The sequence below is a fragment of the Argopecten irradians genome, chromosome 7 (genome assembly GCF_041381155.1).
Source record: "Argopecten irradians isolate NY chromosome 7, Ai_NY, whole genome shotgun sequence".
Taxonomy (NCBI): domain Eukaryota; kingdom Metazoa; phylum Mollusca; class Bivalvia; order Pectinida; family Pectinidae; genus Argopecten; species Argopecten irradians.
This window is the reverse complement of record NC_091140.1, coordinates 19,355,897-19,380,110: the sequence shown is the minus strand read 5'-3', so window position 1 is coordinate 19,380,110 and position 24,214 is coordinate 19,355,897. Positions and strand designations below refer to the sequence as shown.

Sequence of the window (24,214 nt, the reverse complement as noted above, 5' to 3'; positions counted from 1 at the left end):
GTCAATAAAGCGTTGCTTACCTAGATCCCTTTACAATCGATATAAACTCCACCCGGAGCTGTCACAGATCTCACTTATATAGCTCGATGCTATGAACGATAGCCTACAGTCTACGCTATCCTAGTCACGGTTTAGTCCATAAGGAATACACTATCTGTAAACACCGATGTTTATGCAAATCAGTAATGACACGCCTCCCTATATGTGGTAGCGTTTGCACAGAGAATTTACGTCATGTTACTGTTAGTAAATACTATTGCGTGCGAACGAAATATTATTGCGTTCGAACGAAATATTATTGCGTGGGAACGAAATATTATTGCGTTCGAACGAAATACTATTGCGTGCGAAAGAAATATTATTGCGTTCGAACGAAATACTATTGCGTGGGAACGAAATATCATTGCGTTCGAACGAAATATTATTGAGTGGGAACGAATTATTATTGCGTTCGAACGAAATATTTTTTGCGTTCGAACGAAATGCTATTGTACGGTGGCGGACCATCCTCGATACTCCAGGGCTTCCGATCACTAGCGATCTCTACACCCCTGGACTATCTCATAGTGAAATTGAAGGCAGTTTAGCCGAAAACATTTGACCAATCACAGGCCAGCAAAGATTTCCTTTGAAGACTACAGAGAGAGCGATGACTAATATCAAAGCCACACAGTCGACCACAGTGTACCGTTACACGTTCTTTTGATGTACATCAAATGACTAAATTACCTGTTCTATTCTGTTGCCTCCAGTTTTACTATGAGATAGTCCAGGGGTGTAGAGATCGTAAGTGATCGGAAGCCCTGGAATATCGAGGATGGGAGCGGACATGAAATAAATACTAATTTATGTGTCTTAAACATAAATGGTTTTAGCGGTAATCGTTATTATTATTTTATATATATAACAAGGGAGACTACTCGTGATGTTTTAGCCAGGATGACAAACCCCAACGGGGTTGTCGGTCTTGGCTTAGCATTGCGCATGCGCCAGTTAGAAGAAAAAAAATTCACTGGGCGCCATTAATTTTCACTCGTGGGTCAGTGCGGAATTGTAGAAAAAGGACAGTGAGTTCCAGGTAACTAACATATCGATTCACGATGCTTTTTCACATCATGAGAACTGGTTATTGTGATATTAGATGTAATATAAAACCAGTGTTTATTGACTTTTCTGGCTATCTTTCCCTCACCCTCGTGTGATTGTCAACATTATCCCCCCCGCTCCCACGCGATTCCAGATAACATGTCTACACTGATTATAGGCAGCTCCCATGTTCGCCGTTTGGAAGAATATCTACGCAAACGGAATATAATTGACTTTGATATATCTGACGGCCCACCTGTGTTCTTTTTGGGTATTGGCGGTGGCCGAGTTGGACAACAACAACATTTGTTTCGCTTTCGTTTTGCAATAGCGGAACACAGGCCAGCTCATTTAATTGTACATGTGGGGGCAATGACATTGACTCCGATGAGAGCGGTGATGCTGTTGTTCTACGCTTGCTCGCGTTTCTGTCTATGTGTAGTAAAATCTACAACATCCAAAGAGTCACAATCCTACAGCTCCTTCCTCGAGAGGTTACTAGGACAATTCCACCAAGTTGCTATAATGAGAAAGTGAAAGTGACAAACAAATATCTGAAAGAGCAAATAGCCGAACTTCCCAGATTTCAGTATTGGAATTTACGGGGAATGAAGAACGGAGTTGGTATCCTGGATGCAGATGGTGTTCATTTTTCAGACGACGGGAAATGGAAATATTGCCAAAATATGAGAGCAGCTATCTTGAATTTCAATAATGACCGTGGTTTACCTCAGACTATGGTCAGTTAATTTGTCACATGTCGATTTAAGGTTATACATTTCCTAATGATCCCTGCATAACAGTCAAAAAAAAATATATATATATAAACAGCTTCAGACACTGACACCGAATTTAGTAAGTGAACCACAATGGTATCTTTATGGAAATTCACATAAACTATATTTACTTCCATGTCTTATAAGCTGCTTCACATACAATAACATGTGATAAGTTGAATAAATACCTTCCATGGTGTACAGCATTGGCACATATATATTATAATTACAGCATATTATATATTATAATCTATTATGTTTAAAACTTTAAGAGAGTTTATTCAGCTAGGACATTTTCAATCGACATTCACTATTATTCTCGATTGATATAGATTCATAATGCTGTATCATTGCATTGTCATGAAGTACCTATATTATAAGGACAATTCAATTTTTATACTGTCCTTTAGTGCCAGTTTTAGATAGGGATCCATATGCAATTAATTTCATTTCTATTCACTATGGTCAATTCAATTCTTGTAACACTAGGTACCATTGATAGAGGTTCGGGCTATATGCCAATTGGTGAGGCACACGTACTTGTACATTGCCAGTTTCTATCATAATTAACCCATGAATTGTTCGCACTGTACATTGATTATAAATTATTAAAACACATATCAATTCAAGATATGGTGTCTATATATGCGAAGTTTCAATATGGGTTTTGTGTCACCTCGAACTCTCAAACAATGTTGGTACAGGTTTTTTCCAGTAGTGTTGAATTCATGACCAGATAATTATGATTACTGTATATGTATCCCTTATATATATATATATATATATATATAATATGAATTTACACACACATTGTGTAGGCATAGCTGTCACAAGTAGTGCACATAAAATTTTGCTTATTATGATCCAACATGTGCTGTTTTATCAATAACTTTATATGTGTTTTGAATTTTATATATTCCACTATATAAATGATATAATTATTACAATATAAAAAAAAACAACAGGGACTTGTTCCAGCTATTAACTATGGTAGTGGCTACCATTCCCATGCAGGATAATTTATTATATTCCTTACTACTGCATGAATAAGTTTATCATTTATGCTTGACTTTATAATTATCACTCAGGGACAACATGTCACGTCCACCATCTAAGAGACGGAAGACAGCTGGAAGTAGTAAGGCAGGACAAAGCAGGGAAATGGAATCAGGGCGTGTCGCAGAATTACCAGTCAACATGGTTGAGGCGATGCAATCCTGTATCACTGCGGCTATCCCCGATATCGCAAAGGCTGTATTAAATTCCATCTCACAGGAAAATCCTGCTAATGCAACAGCTTCTACCAACAGCCTTCCACCACCTGTTGCAAATGCATCAACAGTCCAGGCTTCTGTGGCAGAACCAGCTTTTCAAGACCTCACTGGAACATCAAGCTGTGAGTATGAGGAGGCACTACCTTCTAAAAGGAACTTGTGTAAACCCATTGATCTTGGTTTAGACCCCAAGATCAAATCCAAAATTGTGGCTGATGAGTATATAGACATTGGACTTCTCCTTAACCCCAGTACCACTAAGGAGAAATTTACAACGGAAATTAAGGAAGGTTCGCTGTCCTTAGTTAAACTTCAGCAATCAAAGACAATAGACACTATCGCTAATAAATGATAGTATACCGCAGGAATTTAAGACAGTCTCATATCAAACCGTTGATGACGCTTCAAAACTTTTACTTCGATTTGGCAAAGGTGCCTTAAAGGCAAAATCCGACATAGAACATGCATACAAAATCATCCCGGTTCATCCTGATGACTACGAACTGCTTGGTTTTAAAATCGCTGACCAATTTTATTTTGATCGTACATTACCGATGGGTTTGAGTTGTTCCTGTCAGTTATTTGAAAAATTTAGTTCAGCGATTCAATGGATTCTAATTGAGAAGATAGGGGTGAAGGGGTGTGTTCATATTTTAGATGACTTCTTGTTTTTAGGCAGTCCTAACACTGTAGAATGTAAACAAGCATTATTTGCATTTTATGAAATAGCTAAATCCTTAGGCATACCTATTAAAGAAGAAAAAACAGTCCATCCAACTACAGTTTTAACTTTCTTAGGGCTAGAGCTAGATTCCAACGCTATGGAAATTCGACTTCCTCGGGAAAAAATTAGAACAAATAAGAACGGAGTTACGCCGTATGTCAAGTCGTAGAAAGGCTACACTATTGGAGTTGCAGTCCCTCATTGGCTTGCTTAATTTTGCCTGTGCAGCAGTGGTTGCAGGAAGAACATTTTTAAGACGCTTGATCAATTTGACTATTGGTATGTCTAACCCTCTCCATTTTCGTAGGTTGAATAATGAAGCATGTGCAGATATTGAAGCATGGTCTTTATTTATTAACAATTTTAATGGGAAAGCAATCATCCTCCCCCAAGATTTCATTTCATCAGATTCCATGCAGATGTTCACGGACGCTAGTGATATTGGTATGGGTGGTTGTTTGGGCACAAAATGGTTCTGTCATGCTTTCACCACAGACTTCCTTAGTTTTCATATTACAGTTAGAGAGTTACTTCCCATAGTTATTGCAGTGGAAGTCTGGCATAATGTTCTGCAAAATAAGCGCATACAGTTTTTCTGTGATAGCATGTCTGTTGTGCATATTATTAATAAGCACACTTCTAAAGATCAAACTCTCATGAAACTAATGCGCAGGTTTATGGTTAGTGTATTGAAATATAACATCTTATTTCAAGCAGTACATGTGCCAGGCTTACACAATGTAGTGGCAGATCAGCTTTCTCGGTTGCAGATGCCAGAGTTTTTTCGCGGATCTCCTCACATGGACAAGGACATGACAGTCATTCCACCAGATCTTGTGCACATCTAGAGGATACAGTGCGTCATTTACTCAACAGTGCGTTGTCAACATCATCCGCAGCGTCATATAGGCACATCTTTCAACTTTACTCAAGTTTTGTCCAAGAACATTTCGGACGAGAACACACTGTGTTGCCACCAAATGTACAACACCTGTGTATGTTTATATCCCATTGCTATCAAACAGGATTGGCATTTGCAACTGTCACTACTTATACATCTGCCTTAAGCTATATTTTCAAACTTGATAATTTTGACGATGTTACACAACACTTTGTAATTAAGAAAGTATTACAAGGATATCACAAACTTAGACATTCAGCGGATACCCGATTACCCATTACACCAACTATCCTGTCCAAGTTAGTGGATTCACTTGATACGGTTGCCTCTTCTTATTTTCATAGAGTATTGTTTAAAGCTATGTTTTTGTTGGCCTTTCATGCTTTCTTACGAGTGGGTGAAATAACATCCACTGGTTCTACAAATCAACACACACTAAAACGCGGACATGTGAAAGTAGTTTCTTCTACATCTGGTAAGTCTCTAGAAATAATTTTTCCTCATTTTAAACATCATCATGGCCAATCAAGTACACATGTAGTTTCTGCTCATTTGCAACAACCACACCATTGTCCAGTAACAGCAGTGCAAACATATTTAGAACTAAGGAAGCATGAAAGGGAAGATCAACCTTTATTTTCATTCATGGATGGATCTGCCATCTCCAGAAATATTTTTACTAATCAGCTGAAATTGTCTCTCAAATGGGCAGGTCTTGATTTACAGCATTACAAATCACATAGTTTCAGAATAGGAGCAGCAACTACAGCTGCTATGAGAGGTATCCCTGAAAGTGACATTCAAACTATGGGTAGATGGAAATCGGAAGCTTTTAAAAAGTATATCCGTATACTTTTGATTTCCATTTAGGGGGTGTGTGCACACAGGTACAGTACCAGTGTCAATTTACAGATGTAATAACATCCACATGACTTTGGAGTAAGTGGCTTCTAGTCATGTTGCATTGGTGCTTACAAATTTTTACAGTATTACTTTTGTTTTTGTGTTTTGTTTCTACACTTACATGTGTACATGTACAGCATATCATGCATATGCCAAGAATTGTTTTTGATTACGATGTCAGTTGTAGTATAAGACATGAATGTAGCTTCATTTTGTGTTCTTATAAAAGAGATTATTTGTTATATTTTTTATCTATGTGCATTGATACAGAGTACTCGTATAGCTTCAGATATTTATAATTAAATGACCATGGAGTAAGTGGCTTCTGGTCATTTCATGTTGCTTTTGATTTGTTGAAATATTTCGAAACACTTTAAGTCTTTTTGCCAGTTTTTCCTCTAGTCAGAAGATAAATATATTTTTCATGATGCAAGGCAATATTGTTAGAGTGTGATTTTGAAAATACTGTGTTCAGTTATATATAATTAAGGATGAGGATGGGGGATATAGCCCAACAACCCAAGCATAGCAGAGTTGTTTGGGCTATATGATGGCATAATTCGACCCCCATCTTTGTAGCCCTGGGTATATTTTTTGAGATGTATCTGATTGAATAGTTTAAGTACAAGTTTGTATTGTACTTTAATGGATATGATAGTTTTCATTGTAATTTTTTCTCGTCATTTGTTAAATTATTAAATGGCATATTTCAATTTCAATCGGAGTCTGGTTTTTTATTTTTACCCAGGTTACAAACAGAGCACATCCTTTATTCGATGTAGCGCTAAATACTAATTTATGTGTCTTAAACATAAATGGTTTTAGCGGTAATCGTTATTATTATTTTATATATATAACAAGGGAGACTACTCGTGATGTTTTAGCCAGGATGACAAACCCTAACGGGGTTGTCGTTCTTGGCTTAGCATTGCGCATGCGCCAGTTAGAAGAAAAAATTTTCACTGGGCGCCATTAATTTTCACTCGTGGGTCAGTGCGGAATTGTAGAAAACCGCCACCCACCCCTTCCTCCTTTTTCTATGTCAATACCAGGGAGCTGCAATGATGGGGGCATATGCATAATTCGACCCCCATCTTCGTAGCCCTGGGTATATTTTTGAGATGTATCTGATTGAATAGTTTAAGTACAAGCTTGTATTGTACTTTAATGGATATGATAGTTTTCATTGTACATTGTAATTTTTTCTCGTCATTTGTTAAATTAATAAATGGCATATTTCAATTTCAATCGGAGTCTGGTTTTATGTTTTTACCCAGGTTACAAACAGAGCACATCCTTTATTCAATGTAGCGCTAAATAAAATTATTGCGTGGAAACGTAGTACGGTGGCTGGGAGCGGACATGAAATAAATATAAATATTGCGTGGGAACGAAATATTATTGCGTTCGAACGAAATATCATACATGGATGATATTACAGTAATCATGCCACCGTAGTAATATGATATGGTCTACAACTTATGAAACGGCACCTTATCTAAAAAAGATGTTTCCTTATTTTCAACGATTTAAAGTTTTGTTTATTGTATAATACTTTATATATTCAATGAAGTATATATAATTGTATTTATCTTGTACGTATAACATAGTATCTTGACATGTATGAACAACTTACCTGTACGTACAATATGCTAAGATGTACGTACATGATACTACGTTGTACGTGCAAACGTACAATATACTGTAATAACCTGTACGTACTTGTAAGATATGAACTACTGTAACAATAGAAACTAATAAAATACTAAGTTATACGTACATGATAATAAGTTGTACGGACATGATAAATAAAATTATGTATTGGTCCTTATACGCTGCCGTAAATAAAAGCATTATATGTGCTTTTATATTACTGTATATATAACTTTAATACATTGGGTTATTATGTTTCAATATTTCCATTTGAATGTGTGCAAATTGTGTTACAGCGAACATTATTTTGTATCAATACTTAGTCAACTAATTTTAAAAAGCAAAACAATGAATTTCCATAACTTTTTCTACAATTTTAATGCAAACCATTGAAGGCAAATACTGAAATAGAATACAAATCCAAATAATACATGCAATAAACTTTAAATTAATGGTTTCGAAGCAAACTATACTATATAAATAGATGAGGATCTTTGATGGTCTTTATATACAACCTTGATTATATTTACCAAAGTTCTTTAATGTATGCAGCACTTTTTATAACTTTGCTCATTATTTATTATTTCAGGTAAAAGAAGTACCTGAAGATGAGAAATTTTCATTCAACTACCAGGTAAATTGCATTTCGGAGGAAAACTTTGACATTGTGAATATGATACAAGGATTTTTTCGTGATGCTTTTATCGATCATGTCACGGTATTCTTTGTCTTCATCACATACTCTTGCATTTTCAAATGGATACGTGTTATTTTCTTGAATAGCATTGTACTGTTTTGTTACTGAGTATTTTTGTGATTTTTTTTTTATTGAACAGAACGGATTAAAATGTTATATATTCTACCTCTAACCCTCCCGCTCTTGGTCTGATGTATTGTTGCCCATACAGATGAGCAATTTGCTTGGTGATTAATGGGACTAATTAAAGAACAATGCAATAGTGGTTTGATCTATCAATATATTAGTGAAATGCACTCTGTATAAACCATCGTTGTACAATGCAATGATGTAACTGTGTGTAACTTTGTATTTCCATTTTCAGTTCGATCTTTTGAAACTTGGCGCAGAAATAACAATTAAAGGTAAACTTGTCAGACTTGTAAGTGGTGATTGGGACAGTCTCGACGACCTTGGTAACATCTATAAATCCGACGTGTTCTCCAAACCTACAGTGAGTACATAATAGTCAGTGTGACCTATATTACATGTAGGTCAATGTTATATAAGTCAATATTACTTATATAGTTCTCAATCTTATATAAGTCAGTGAGACCTACATAAATGTGTATAGACCAGTGTGAATTATAAACTTATATAGACTAATATAAATTATATGTGTCAGTGTGACTTACTTTTTAGGTCAGTATGACTTACTTTATAGGTCAGCATGACTTACTATATAGGTCAGCGTGACTAATATAGGTCAGTTTGACCTATGTAGGTTAGTATGAATTATATAGGTCAAGATGACTGAAATAGGCCAGTGTGACTTATATACATGTAGGTCAGCGTGACTTACTAGTATATGATTCAATGTTGTAAGGATGAATGTTCAGACTGTTAGCAAGATCTAAAAGATAGTGATCAATCCTGCAATACCTGGAATTACATTAGTATAATGGTGACTAAATGTATCATGTTATATTACAATGCAAACAACGGTGACATAATTCATTAATTGCAATTAAACATAACAAAATAAATCAAAATAAACCAATTTAAGTTAATATATGGAATTCGATGATATCTCATATTGTATTACAGCCCCTGGCAGACGATACTTGGCATACAGACGAGCATTTTGGATTCCAGCGTATTGGACGCGTCAACAATTCCCTCATCACCCTCTGCACAGAGATTCCAGAAAAGTAAAGTTTAACTTGTTTGTTGATTTTCAAAGTTGTTTAAACCATGTGTGTTCTTTCTTTTTACAATCTGTTACTCCAGTTTTAAAAAAGACAATACCTTGTCTGTCGATTGATTTAGGTCATGTGACATATATCTACCTCTCTCATTGTCACTGCAGAAACAGACATAACCATAGATGACTTAAATGTTACTACGTTATAATTATTTAAAAATAATAATTACTAATTTATAAAAACATTACTTGAAATAAATATACTCAAAATACAGAAATACCGTAAAAATATTATTGAGTATTCCTTATTATCATGTTGCAGAGTTATCTGTCCGTGTGTGTAGGTATTGATTGATTGTGATTGTGATTTTAGATAATTATGTTTTCGTAAAACAATGTAAATTTCGCTCACAAAATAACAAAGTCTTGATCGATACCTACATAAAAAGACACATAACTTTGTAATAGGCAAAAACGGAATAATGAAATATTTTCCTTTTAGGCTTGCTGTCACTGAGGACATGGTAAAACCGTTCCTGGAGGGTATGGGTCTATCTGCTGCTTTGGCGAAAAAGAAGCTGTTTTATGTCGACTATGCTATCATGGAGGGTATTCCAGTTAAAAGTGGAATGACGGTATATGTAGCATCATCGTACATATGGTCTATATACATTAAAACACGTTTATAATGAACACGCTTACAACAAATGAGTAGTAATCCATGTTCTCCGTTCTAATAGGATGTCTGTGATATGTGTATAACGAACTATGTTTATAACGATGTCATTACATTGGATCTCCAGATGTTCGTTATAACCATATTTTACTGTATTTTCATAGATAAAAACTTGTATCAAAAATGAAATGTTTGCGATGCATTATTTTATGGGGTTCTATGAATTATATTATCTTTTGTTGAAGGTGACCTAAATCAACTTTTTTATCATATTTTATTTTATCTATTTATTTATTTTTTGTTTGCTTCATTCAGGTTAGTTCTCCAATCGCTTTGTTCTACCACAACAAGAAGAACCGGTTGGTACCTATCGCCATACAACTAAAGCAACAACCGGCTGACGATAATCCAGTTAGTATCTTGCAATTCTTCACTATTTTGTTTGTATCTATATACATATTTAGAATATGTTAAATTTTACGGATAAAAAAATCGCGACATGTTTTATGATAACAATTAGTGCGAAAAATATCTGGCGCAAGCCTAGTTCTAACAGCAATAAAATCCAGTTAACTTTTCGTTTTTGTTCCATTTTTCCCGGGTATTCACGTAAATTAACGTGGCAATGAATGCTGCGAAATTTACTTTCCCACGAACAAAAGCAACAACATGGACAAGCTTCCTTTTCTGGTAGTTGTCACTGTGCCTTATAATAAACTATAACTCATGGCAGGGGAAAGGTAAGTGATATGGTAAAAGTTGTAGTCCACTGAAGATACAAAACCAATATTGTACCAGTATAGGTCCGTGTAATCCATATACACACGTCAGATTGTGTGTTGGAAATGACAATTTAGGACCCAAGGAAGGCGAACGCACTAAACATTGAATTTTATACAGAGCTGATCGCTTTTACTAATTGTATTACAAAACGACTTAGTACTAACAGATGCCCGTTCCTAAGATTTTTACATACAATTTGACTTTATGTGATTATCTAATTTGTAGGTGTTTCTCCCATCAGACCCAAAATATACCTGGCTAGCTGCCAAGATGTGGTTCAATCTCGCCGATGCTTCCTACCACGAATCGGTCACTCATTTAGGTACATAATTAAATGGATGTACTTCAATTTTAAATTAAAACTGTAAACGTAAAATTAACCCGGTAGTCTTGAACATGATAAGATTAGAGTTGAATCTACACCTAAGTACGGTTGTTTATTAAACGTAACGCGGGTCGTCATATATATCTTGGCGTCGCCCAGACTATCAGTGTATACCATAAGGTAAACAATAAAATCAACATTGTTTACACATGGAATACTGTTTTTGTTTTGTGACGTGTCTACATCGTTGGCTGGTTTTATCATTATTATAAGACCTAATATATTTTCTTTATTATTGTTTCTTTAATGTGCCTTATTTTTTTTTAATTTAGGTTTTACCCATCTGTTGATGGAAGGATGTGTTCTCGCCACTCACAGAAACTTGTCGCAATCCCATCCTATCTTCAAACTACTGGCGCCACACTTCTTGTATCTCATCGACATCAATGGGTATGCAAGATTGACTTATCCCCGAGAATTTTATACTTACGTATAAAAGTTCAGATCTTGATCATGTTCTGACAAAGTCTTATATAATAAAAGAGATAATACAGTAACAACAATCACGAAATGTAATAATAAGTACTTTAGAAGATTTATAAACCATCGGTTGATATCTGGTGTGCGACAACAGATGGACAGGTAGTTTGATCTTTTGATGTGCATTATACAACACTAGAATCGAAGGACGGATCCGCATTGTCGGTGACCCACGGCTGATTACACTTCACAATGCTTCACTTATTACCCCTAGGACAGCTCGATCTCAGAGCACCGATTCAATGACGTCACTCTATAAATAGAAACCAATCAACATAACTTTTAAAAAAAGATAACTCTTCAGGTATGAAGGCAGAATCATGGATATCAATATTGTTTATATGTAGCTTGTGTCAAGCGTATGTTACCTCCAATCTCATTGGCTAAAATCGACAGGAAAATCTGTCAGGGCCAATCCCGATCTTGACAAAAACCGGTGCTAAGAGATCGAGCTGTCCCACGGGTGATAAGTGTAGCGTAGTGTAATCCAATCAATTGTGGGTCAACGACGATGCACTCTCCGTAACCTTCAAAGGAATTATCTGCTAACCTGTGATTGGTCAGTTTTTCCATCTTGAACCAAACGTGGATATTACGACTGTGAAAGTTTCTCATTGAGTATCGATGATGAGGCATATAATGATGTCTGCGCTGACAAATTAATTCAGAATATCATCAATAACAGTGTTTTATTGTTTCGTCTAATAGCTCAGCACTCACAACGCTTATCAGTCCGGACGGCTGGGTTCAAAATGTGACGGCGATGGGGATTAAAGGATTGTTTGAGCTGATTCAAAGAAAGTAATAATTAAAGCATTGATTTTAAAACCTGTACACAATTTACCCTTATTGTAAATAGCACTTCCAAATAGCATCTAAAATCGTCTATTGATAGCTTTTATTTATTTTGTGGCTATACCGATTCGAAAAATTCTATATCTTCACGCACATATAACATAATATAACTTTAATATGGACAGTTTGCTACACAATACCATGCTTACCGGGAAACATGTCAGAATTGGGTGTTGCATTTGGTCATTATTTGAGTATAACGGTTTTATCAATTACAAGTTTTGTCATTTCTCAGACTGGAAACATGGCGGATGGATGTCGACGGGACACTGCCAAAAGAACTGGAGAGCAGAGGAGTATGCACTTGTTTTATATTAATATTTGCAATCGTTGTTTAAAAAAAAAACAATCTCCTGGATATTTTTTGTCTATTTGTATAAGTTAAATTGCTGTGTTTTGTTGTTTTTTGTAGGGCTAAAGGGTGAGAATCTAAGATGAACGTAAAGTTTTGAATGAGATGTATTTCCACACGCAATAATGTTTTTTCGTATTCTTGTTTCAAAGCTGATTCGAAATCCGTTCATGAATATCTGTTTATTTGTATTTTAATTTACATTTTGCTATAGCTACTGGACCAGACGGTACTGAGTGGCTACCACTATCGGGATGACGCTTTGGCACTGTATAACATCATCAACAGCTACGTCACCGCATACGTCGCCCTCTACTATGGTAAAATCATTAGACCTTTATGTAAACCAATTTTTGTTTACATGATTCCTACATTTCGCATTTTCAATGTCAAAACAAGTTCGCGAACATTAGATTTCGGGATTTTAAAATTGAATGAAATCACCGTATAACCAGTTATTTTCGCGGGATAAAATTTGAACCACAAACATGAAACTTAGATTTTAGGGGTATTCAATTTTTGCGATCTAGATTCGAGAGTATATAAAATTTACCAATTTTACCACAATTTCACACATCACATTTTTGCTATAATGTCGGTGTCCCGCGAAATCGCGAATATACTCGGCTGTGTAGTACCTATCACTTTAAGTAAAGTATATATACTTTTGTAAAGATAAACTTTTGCATATTTACTTTGAAATTCGCGAAAAAAAAAATTGAAAAAGGTCGGTTTACAGCATTCTATCGACGGAAGTTCATTTCATTATAAACGCAGTAATCAAGTGAACATTGTGTCGATATGTTACATATTTCAAAATCTTAATGTACATATAGTAATTCGATGTTAAACATTCAAGTATGGATAATTTGAAGTAACCAGAGCGAAATGTTTAATGGACTATATTAATATTTAAATCACGAAAAAAATATAAAACGATATAATTTTGTTTAATGTGAAATGTATATTTTATGCAAAATAAAAAACAAATATAAAAGATTAATAGAATTAATGTCTGTGACATGTTTCTGTATCAGAAATGATATTTATCAAAATGTAACAATTAACCTTTAATGTATTTCAGACTGTTCCAGTTCATTTACGAATGACCAAGAGATACAGGCTTGGGCTCAAGAGCTGGTCAAACCAAGGTCTCAAGGCGGATGTGGACTTTTGGTGTGTACCATTGAATAACTACTCGTGTGGTTTTTTTTGTGTGTGTGATTGCTTAAGATCACCGCATTTCATAGTATGTATAAACAAATTTAAAATCAGATTTCTATCTTTACGAGTTTCAAAATAGCAATAAGCCAACAATTAAAACAGATAAATTGTCTTTTTACATTTAAGGGCCTTATCAACTTTTCAACACGATATTGACATGTCTGGAGAAAACGTCCCTCCTTGATTTTTATTTTACATCTAAAATGTTGTTAAAATATTGTTTGTTTTGGTGTGAATATTTTTATGATCTAATGGGACCAATCCACGTAACACGTGATACCCGATAACGTTTGTGCGGGACTAGTATTTCCAGTGGTGATGGAACTTAACTCTATGTGATCTTCAATAACGTTATGCGAGAAATGATCTTTTGACGTCATTCTATTACCACTAGAGACAACAGTCCCACAAATACGTTATTAGGTATCATGTGGTAGGTGTATTAGTCCCATTCATGTGAACTATACATGTACTAGACCTATGAGAACTATACATGTACTAGACCTATGAGAACTATACATGTACTAGACCTATGAGAACTATACATGTACTAGACCTATGAGAACTATACATGTACTAGACCTATGAGAACTATACATGTACTAGACCTATGAGAACTATACATGTACTAGACCTATGAGAACTATACATGTACTAGACCTATGAGAACTATACATGTACTAGACCTATGAGAACTATACATGTACTAGACCTATGAGAACTATACATGTACTAGACTATGAAACTATACATGTACTAGACCTATGAGAACTATACATGTACTAGACCTATGAGAACTATACATGTACTAGACCTATGGAACTATACATGTACTAGACCTATGAGAACTATACATGTACTAGACCTATGAGAACTATACATGTACTAGACCTATGAGAACTATACATGTACTAGACCTATGAGAACTATACATGTACTAGACCTAGTAGACAACTAACTGATGACCTAGGAACTATACATGTACTAGACCTATGAAACTATACATGTACTAGACCTATGAGAACTATACATGTACTAGACCTATGAGAACTATACATGTACTAGACCTATGAGAACTATACATGTACTAGACCTATGAGAACTATACATGTACTAGACCTATGAGAACTATACATGTACTAGACCTATGAGAACTATACATGTACTAGACCTATGTGAACTATACATGTACTAGACCTATGAGAACTATACATGTACTAGACCTATGAGAACTATACATTACTAGACCTATGGAACTATACATGTACTAGACCTATGAACTATACATGTACTAGACCTATGAGAACTATACATGTACTAGACCTATGGAACTATACATGTACTAGACCTATGAGAACTATACATGTACTAGACCTATGAGAACTATACATGTACTAGACCTATGGAACTATACATGTACTAGACCTATGGAACTATACATGTACTAGACCTATGAACTATACATGTACTAGACCTATGGAACTATACATGTACTAGACCTATGAGAACTATACATGTACTAGACCTATGAGAACTATACATGTACTAGACCTATGAGAACTATACATGTACACTATGAGAACTATTTACTAGACTAATGATGAGAACTATACATGTACTAGACCTATGAGAACTATACATGACTAGACCTATAACATGTACTAGACCTATAACACATTGAGAGAAAAGTGAATGAATGAGAATTACTATGAACCAACTTATTTCCGTGTGCAATTAAGTTTCGCGTGTGTGGCGAACTATGAAAATTAATACCCACGAAAAGGTAACTAGTCATAAAAACGCCAAACTAAGTCGTCACGAAAATATCTTGGTTTACAGTATTAATAGTATAATTGATGATTAACACTTCTTAAAACATCCCTCTTTTGTATAGGGAGTCCCTGGAGAAGGATCTATCAATAACGCGGCTGATCTCGTGTGTATTTTGAATTGCATTATTTTCACGAGCAGTGCCGGCCATGCGGCTGCTAACTTTGCTCAATACGACGAGTACGGCTTCCCTCCAAACTACCCTATAGCCATTAAAGGGAGTCTTCCAACTACCAAGGTATGTATATAAAATGATCATTAATGTTTTGATTAAAATATTATATGAATCCATATTAATTCTTTGACATGGACAGACACCTACCAGTCATTTTAGTTTGGTAATGTTACATATACTTGTGAATATTCATATCGGTATTGACGTCTTTGTCTACGACAACTATTGATTGGTTCTACTGGTATTGCTTCTTTGTTGGTTCCTGCTCAACGTTATAAACTTATTTAAAAGTGTTGTATTTTGTTGACGACTACATATACGGGACAATAAACTAGGAAAATAGTTTCAAAGGCAAAGTATCTACTAAGAATTTATGACGTTTATGAATTTCATTTTTTCAGGCAGCGTTGACGGAATCTTGCATTTTGAACGCTCTCCCGGACAAAGCTATGACTTTTGAGATCATAGTGATCGCTAAAATTCTGAGTTCTTTAGGAACCAATAAGCTTGGTGATTATGAAATGAAATATATCTATGATCCAAAAGCTGAAAGAGTCTTGCAACGGTAAGTTCTTTTAATTAAAACATATTTTTGTGCGATAAGAATATTTAAAGACTTCCCAGATGTTTAGTACCATACAGCTTGTATACACTAACCTTAAGGCTGTATTTTTCTGAGGTTTCAGTCCCGTTGAAGTCTCGTTTATACAAAGATCAAAGAAGTTATGAGATTTTCAAATACAATTTATCAACATATGTAGCAAGTTGCCAGTTGCAAATTTAGTCAAAAAATTACATTTCTGCTTTAAGTAAATGTTTAAACGGGGAAACGGCCATTTGGCGGCCATTTTTAAATTGTGTCCTTTTTTTCACTTTGAGTAGAGCTACAGTTTTACCATTTTCTACTGAAATAGTTTTTACTTAAATCATCACTGCGCCAGCATTGTTTGCTGTATCGAGCTAATTTTTGTTGTAAATCTTTTCAAGGTTTGTGGTAATTAAAATACTGAGCATTAATGTGTGAAATGATACACTTTTGTCACTTTATTTTTGCATTAAATGGTAATTTGAACACTTTTATTTTTTACTATAAAACACTGAAAAATAACAAATATTCAAATGGGTCAAAAAAGTAAGCACACGGACCCCCCTTTTTCTGCCTGATTTAGAAAGTTGAACCCTTTCCCTATTGGTATGCCAAATATTAACAAAAGTTTCATACCAGAACTTTTTCTATAAAGGGTTAAATTTAGCAAAAATTGCTGAAAATGATCATTTTGTGGCTAAAAATTAAGGGGTAGGGGTTGCATATGTTGCTATTCTGAGAAAAAATATCAGTCTTATTAATCAAAATTGGTATATTTTTAAAGAAGACTACTGAAAAATAAATTCTACAAACATCCATACATACCAAACACCTCATTAGGAAATTATGGCTTTAATATCTTATGTATATGGCCAAAACGGCAAAATTCACATAAAATCCAATATTTTGTCAACTAGGTATCTTTGAGTGACAATAGCTCAATAACGAGCACACTGACATATGTTTTTTCTTCCATTTTCTTTTATGATATGAACTCCTATTTCCAAAAATCTATATGAGAAAAAAAATTTAATACAAGAAAATTTTGACTTCTCAGAGGAGTACATCCTTAAATAATAATATTGATAAGGAGTTTTAATTTGATTTATAAAGCAGGACTGTATTACCACTGTAGATAAAAATGCCTTACATACACACCAATGTAAAACAGCTAATGGATTTTTGATAGTTCCTTAACACATGCGAGCTTATTACATCCTAAAGCACTAAACCGAAATGAACACGAAGTGAGGTGTCATAGAAAAATATATTTCATTAGCCTAGTAATCAGCTGTTAGATCCGGGTCGATATTACAATTTTATCAGCAGGCAACGGAAGTAGTTAAACGGTAGTGACACTGTTATGTTTATGTACATCAACACATTTGTTAAGACATGATTCGAATATAGATACAATAACATCACAGCCTATCGAAAAGCATAACATAGGAAACTATATTTAACGTTTTACTATGTATAACTGTTATGATATCACTCTATATCGAATATTGTATTTATAGTATTGTATCGTATTGTATTTATCGTATATGTCTTATAAAAAGGAGCAAAATAACTCAACAAAATCATCCCCCATCTGTTGATAATGTATCAAGATACCCGTTTCCTGCATACGTCAGGGCTGATAATGTTTTCGTCTGTTAAGATGCAGACATTGATGACATGATTAGTTACCGATACGTTCATTTGTTAGAATACCTTAGAAAATACCATATTTAACGGTAATTTGTATAGAACGTAAATTCGACAGTGGAATAACATCTTACATCGAACATCGTATATTTTGCAGATTTAAGAAGGAGCTTGCCGAACAAAGTCAGCGTGTAAAAACTTTGGAAAAAACTCGTGAATTTTCTTTCAAGTGGCTGGATCCGGAGATCGTCCCAAACGCCATCAGCATATAACTCATTCTATACATGATGCTACCATATCAACATCTGTACATTATACATCATTTCATTCTTTGTACATCATTTTACATTATATTCATTATAGTTATCTCACAGAAGATCATCAGACGTTTTATTTTTATACTTGAAATATTTAAATAGCATCAGCACATGATATAATAATATGTACATTTATGTATGATTTTTTAAAATTTGGCTTATGTTATTTCATTTTCCTATTTGAATCAATACAAGTGTAGCGGGATTGGACTGAGTCGATCATCGCTGATCAGGTTGAGCATTCGACTAGTATTCGAAGATCCCTGGTTCGATTTCCTGGCCGATACATTTTCTCCTTTCCTGTTACAGAAGTTAAAATAAGACATATATGTTTGACAGTACACTAGAAAAGTAGAAAAAAAGTAACCCTGCACTATATGTAAGGCATTGCACATATATCTGTGTCTGTGTATTCTGAAGACGAATGTATTCTAGAATCAATATCTGTTAATCGTATCATACTGAATACCTCTAGATCTTTACATTTACAGCAGTTTTAAATCTACGTATTAGAGATGTCATTGTATTCTTGATCTGTCATAATATCTTTATTTATTGGGCATTAATAATTATTATGTATTTTGTAAAGGATTGTTTATTTTTAATACATGTATAATGTAATGTTTTTAAAACGCGATGTTTTTTATCACATGACCCGCCTGATATCCAGTAATTTCGCCCGAGTAATGTTTTTAAACATGTCATTAGTGTAATATGACCTGGATAGATTTCAGTTTGCTGGAAATTCATTATGACGTCATCACAGAAACAATTGAATAATGTCAGTAAAATGACGTGACGTCAGGGTTTTGAGGACTGCGGGACACAATTGCGACATCCGCTGAATTTTCGCAATAAATACCAAGATGTGAAATTCTTAGAAATGTATGCTGTTGTAGAAATAGGATAAAAAGTATCTGAAATTTGTGTTCATTTTATATGAGATTTTATGAACACGTCTAGAAGTTTTAAAGTTATATGTGCCTTATTTTTCATACTCACGAATTAAGATGAGCTTTTAACATGTTATTCATCACCAAAAGTTACTAACATTTTGAAAATTACAGTACTTTTAATGCATTGGTTTTAATTTTACATATGCAAATAAGAGCAGGAAATGATTTTTAGCAGTACTGCCAAAAATCATTTTATGTACATCTATAATGAAGCGAAATGAGTATCTACGGTCAGACCATGAAACCACATTGTGGTCTACAATTTCATTTCACATTTTTACAGTGTCATTAGTAATTGTAAAGTGATTTCTGCAAGAAAGTTTCCATCTAAACATACATAAAGCATAAAAACAACAATTTTACAGTACATAATTTCTGTGTTGTAACTAACTTTTATAAGACATCTGAAGCCATTTGAATGATTTTCGCGGCTTAATTCATCAAACTTTGTGGTTTTCAATAGATTAATCAAGAAAAATTAGCATGCAAAAAATTTCGCCCAGTTACGGCACATATAACTTTAATGTTTGCTTTCCAAACTTGCACAAATAAAAACTTCTTAGACTTGTTTCATTAAATCTCATATGAAATAAACACTTATTACTGATCCAATATACATTATTATAGACTCCGATATTTACAATTTGTTGTTTTCGTCCATACCAAAATTCATCATTTTTTTTTTAAATTTTGCAACATTGTTATTAGTATCTATAAGATTATATGACTCTTTCATATGTACGTATGTAGGATAGAACTATTCCACCCGAGGGTACAGAATTTTGGGTCAGAACCGAGGCTTGCCGAGGTTTCTGACCCAAAATTCTGTACCCGAGGGTGGAATAGTTCTATCCTACATAATTTACATATGAAAGAGTTATTTTCTCACATTGCTTGTCGAATTACTTGCACGAAAGGTGAGGCAGCCATTTTGTGACAAAATCTTAACTTCTTAAATAATCGATCGATTTTAAAAATAAGAACGCCATTCGAAAGAGCTCATCAAAGTTTGGTTTATATTGAAAATATAAACAAGAAATCTTAGGTAAAACGGTTTGAAATGCAAATTAAACAAATGAAATGGTAAATAAATCCGACAAATCAATCGAAATAGAAGAAAAATGACGTCAACTTTGGCTGACATGACGTCATCTCATTGTTTTTTCAATTGTGACGTCACAGCTATGTAAGATAGATTTATCTTACATAGCTGTCTTTCATGGGACAACTCTATCTTACATGGCTAGCTATGTGAGAAATTTACTTCCTTGTGTTTTTGTTACAGTTTTCTTCATTTGTTGTGTGCTTATAAAACACAGATATGTATCCTGATAGTTAACGAATTGATTGTGATATACATGAATATCTTTCTTGTGTCGGAATATTTCAGATTATATACATGGAGTAGGTGTTAGTGCTGTTATCCAACCAATCTGATTAAAATACAGATTCCCAATTTACACTACGTTATGTACGTAGTGTATAATGGGGATCTGTATTTTAATCAGATTGTTATCCAACTTTAATTTTTTTTTCAAATCAGTCATTTCTTGTTCATTTTGTCAATGAAAACTCATTTGAATATTTAGGTATTGTTATTTCCAATAATTAAAAGAAGTTTCTTCATTTAAACTCAAAGGAATTCAATTCTATGTCTTTCTATTTCTGTTGAGGTATGAATATGTTTATCGGCCGGAGTGAATTTGCTTTTTTGCCGTAGTCAAAAACTTACACTGACCTCGTTTAAGTCTGTTATCTGGGCATCGTTTTGATGACCGTATACCTATTTCAAATGCCAGTTTTGCTCAAAACAAACTGTCTCAAACCGCTCGGGGAACACGTCATGTCCATAACATGGAAAGCAAAGTATATGCTTTTTATCAAAGAATTAAAACTCATATTCTTATAAAATAATGACCATCCTCGTCTATCGTTAATATCAGTAAATAATATGTTTCTTATACTGGGTTTCAGAGGAGGAATATTTTAGATGAACTTTTTTTCATTAGTTTCCTAACCGTTATTTTGATATCAATCAGCTGTGTGTTGTATATAAATTGTGATACAATTATATTTATATTGCACTATAATAAACAACCGAGCTATGCAAATAGTGTTTGATTAAATACCTATTTGTAATGAATATTTATAAAAAGAACATTTTCACAAAATGGAGACCACTCGTACAAACAGCATTTTAAATACTTATTCATTATTTAAAACTAAAATGATTGATGAAGTCATGGTAATAATTAAATAGTTTCCTGTAAAACAATGCTTATCGAAATCGTTTCCACTTCCTCTGATCCAGGCCCAACAACTATAGAGTACCCAACAGAAATGTTTAAAACTGTATTTATTTTGTGATTTATATTTCAACGTGAAAATGGAAGTGCGCTATTATACGTCATATACAACAAAAACACAAAATAGGCTAGAAACCAATTTTTATTTTATAAAAATGTATGTACACAATGGTTTATGATTTCAACTCGAAAACCTGCAGAATTTCCATATTTCGAACATCACTATATCCTTTGGACGGCCGTAACGTATGTACACGTAATTATGCATTTGCCCCGTTTCCTGCACCCTTCTGGAGCTCCACTGAGTCCCTTGAAAACTAAATACTAGTTTTTTGAAAAGGAAATGTTCATCACTGTATAACATGTCAATACCGTTTCGGTCATTGCATTAGTGACGTCACAAATCACCTTTGAACATGCCCAAAAAAAGTCAAAAATTGAGGTCTGAAAACCGGATTTTAGTATGTGCCCGGAAACCTGCCGTTGTCAGCTTAATCATCAAGATACAGATATGCAGATGATCTTAAACGATAGGAGAGATAAGTAAGAGAAAATAGTTTCTGCCTCCTATGACCAGTGCGTGGTGACCTTTAGGGGATTTCCGGTGACTGTTTTTGCTTTTTTGTAGTGTGTACAGTTTGTTATTATCGTGAAAATGGCATCAAACCGAAATCTAGATTCAAACTGCTTTCATAAATGGCATTTGTTATAAACAACTATCAAAACTGAGTCAAATTCGAATCCTGTCTGCCGTCGAAAGGATATAGGATATTTAATGTATATTGTTTCTCTTCGTATGGCGAACCCCACCGAGATCATTATATTAAAAGATGAACAATCAGAGTTCTCAATTACTTATTACATATATCCGCTAGTCATTTGATAATAATGATCGACGTAAATGTTAAGGACTTAACGTCTAATCGTCTTTGCTTTCATCGCATCAATAAAAATGTCTTATCATAAAACAATTTAAAGCAAAATTGTTAAGAAACATAAATGAAAATATTTATTCTTGGTATTGACATGTTTAAAACAAATCTCACTTCGGTGTTTCAAATAAGAAAGTGAAATAATGGCACTGTTTCAAAATACCGTATTATATGTAGTTGTACCAAGTCATCCACATCTATCTTTGAAAATTGATGGATTTTGACAGATAAAGTCAGCTAATCATTTAATTTCGATATATATATTACAGTTTATAATATATATTGCATATATATCAGTTTTAAACATCTATAGTTACCAATAGGAAACAAAAGAATTATACAAATACAAAAAAAGCACAGTTTTAGAATCCAAACCTGACTGATAACATTTTGAATTAGACGGTGACGCAATCAGCTAATTCAAACTAATTATGCTTAATGCATTAACCAAATATTTAAAAACCATGCATTCTAATATTGAATTTTGTAATGTGTAATCATTGTTAGGTTAACAGAACAGGGAACTTAGAAAATGGATTTCAATATATCGATAAGAATAGAGTTTTATTCCATTATTTGATTTATTTACTCGACATCTCACCGGATGTCTATAATTACCACTTTTTAATTGACATAAAAGCATGTGAATTTGATAACAATCAATAAACAACAATCAAAGATACACCACAAAGCATATTATATTATTCTAAACAACAAGTGATTAGTAAACTAATTTAACTCGATTATAACAATAAGTATAGGACAAACATGCTACAATTTATATAAATATATATGACAAAATCGAGCAAACTCGCATCATCTTTCGGTTTCTCTTACAGCATAGGAGATAACGTGTTGACCTTCAAAACACACGCTTTGAAAAGGACGATATCTCAAGCATTTGAAACCATATATATCAGTCCCTAAGATGTTGCGAAATAATTGAAACTGATAATTAAATGCGATCTTAGAAAAGTGGGAAAATCAACAATTTATACATTCAATAACTTTCTAAAACTTATACAAAAACATCAAGATATGCATCACCACCAATCACAAAATTGTTATCCCATATTTATAAATACATTGTGCAATGTAACAGATGATAAATGATATTTAATTAACAGAAGGCTACGTGGGCTGTACAGCAATGAAAACCCGGATACAATAAAAAAGCAGATACAATAATAAGAAAATGATTTATTGTATCCGAGCATCAATTGGGTTTAAGAATATACAACGTATGTATCTCAACAGTTTCTTACCGTACTCAGTATACAAACTAACCACGTTGAATTCGTATGTAAATATGAATGATTAAACATCGACTAATCGACTGCACATAGTCATTTCACTTAGATACTAATAGCATTCGGAACCTCTTCGGGGTCTAGCCATGGGTACCTAGGGCAGCGCTGCTTGTTCTTCTCTTTAATTAACAAAGACAACTTCTTCAAGTCATGTCGAAATCTAAAATAAAAGTCGATTGTATTTACTAATAGATATAAGT

At 33.9% G+C, this 24,214-nt stretch overlaps 2 protein-coding genes across 4 annotated transcripts in view; one reads left to right on the top strand and one right to left on the bottom strand.

Moving 5' to 3' along the window:
• Positions 1-592: 592 nt before the first annotated feature.
• On the top strand, positions 593-21,595 carry LOC138327784 (polyunsaturated fatty acid lipoxygenase ALOX15B-like). 2 transcript variants are annotated; one of them, XM_069274163.1, is made up of 15 exons: positions 3,143-3,258; positions 7,907-7,951; positions 8,379-8,507; positions 9,101-9,204; positions 9,700-9,832; positions 10,189-10,284; positions 10,882-10,978; positions 11,314-11,431; positions 12,230-12,322; positions 12,612-12,672; positions 12,943-13,048; positions 13,813-13,904; positions 15,847-16,020; positions 16,359-16,522; positions 18,351-21,595. In XM_069274163.1, exons 1-15 carry the CDS (start codon positions 3,151-3,153, stop codon positions 18,463-18,465), a joined length of 1,635 nt encoding a protein of 544 aa, XP_069130264.1. In that variant the 5' UTR covers positions 3,143-3,150; the 3' UTR covers positions 18,466-21,595. The 2 variants fall into 2 exon arrangements, with proteins under 2 accessions (XP_069130266.1, XP_069130264.1); XM_069274165.1 differs by lacking the exons at positions 7,907-7,951; positions 8,379-8,507; positions 9,101-9,204; ... (9 more) ...; positions 16,359-16,522; positions 18,351-21,595 and adding exons at positions 593-1,826; positions 4,631-7,150 and having other exon boundaries at positions 2,951-3,258.
• A 301-nt stretch (positions 21,596-21,896) lies between these two features.
• Positions 21,897-24,214, bottom strand: part of LOC138327781 (allene oxide synthase-lipoxygenase protein-like) — a 28,502-nt gene continuing 26,184 nt past the window's right edge. For both annotated transcript variants that reach the window (XM_069274159.1, XM_069274158.1), the window contains exon 16: positions 21,897-24,174. In XM_069274159.1, the coding sequence (XP_069130260.1) occupies positions 24,060-24,174 (115 nt within the window). In that variant the 3' untranslated portion in view covers positions 21,897-24,059. The remainder of the gene's footprint in view (positions 24,175-24,214) is intronic.

Coding starts and splice junctions, on each gene's coding strand:
- LOC138327784 (XM_069274163.1), top strand. CDS start 3,151: ATGCAACAGCTTCTACCAACAGCCTTCCACCACCTGTTGCAAATGCAT. Junction 10,979..11,313: donor CGAATCGGTCACTCATTTAG/GTACATAATTAA, acceptor TTTTTAATTTAG/GTTTTACCCATCTGTTGATG. Junction 12,323..12,611: donor TTTGAGCTGATTCAAAGAAA/GTAATAATTAAA, acceptor GTCATTTCTCAG/ACTGGAAACATGGCGGATGG.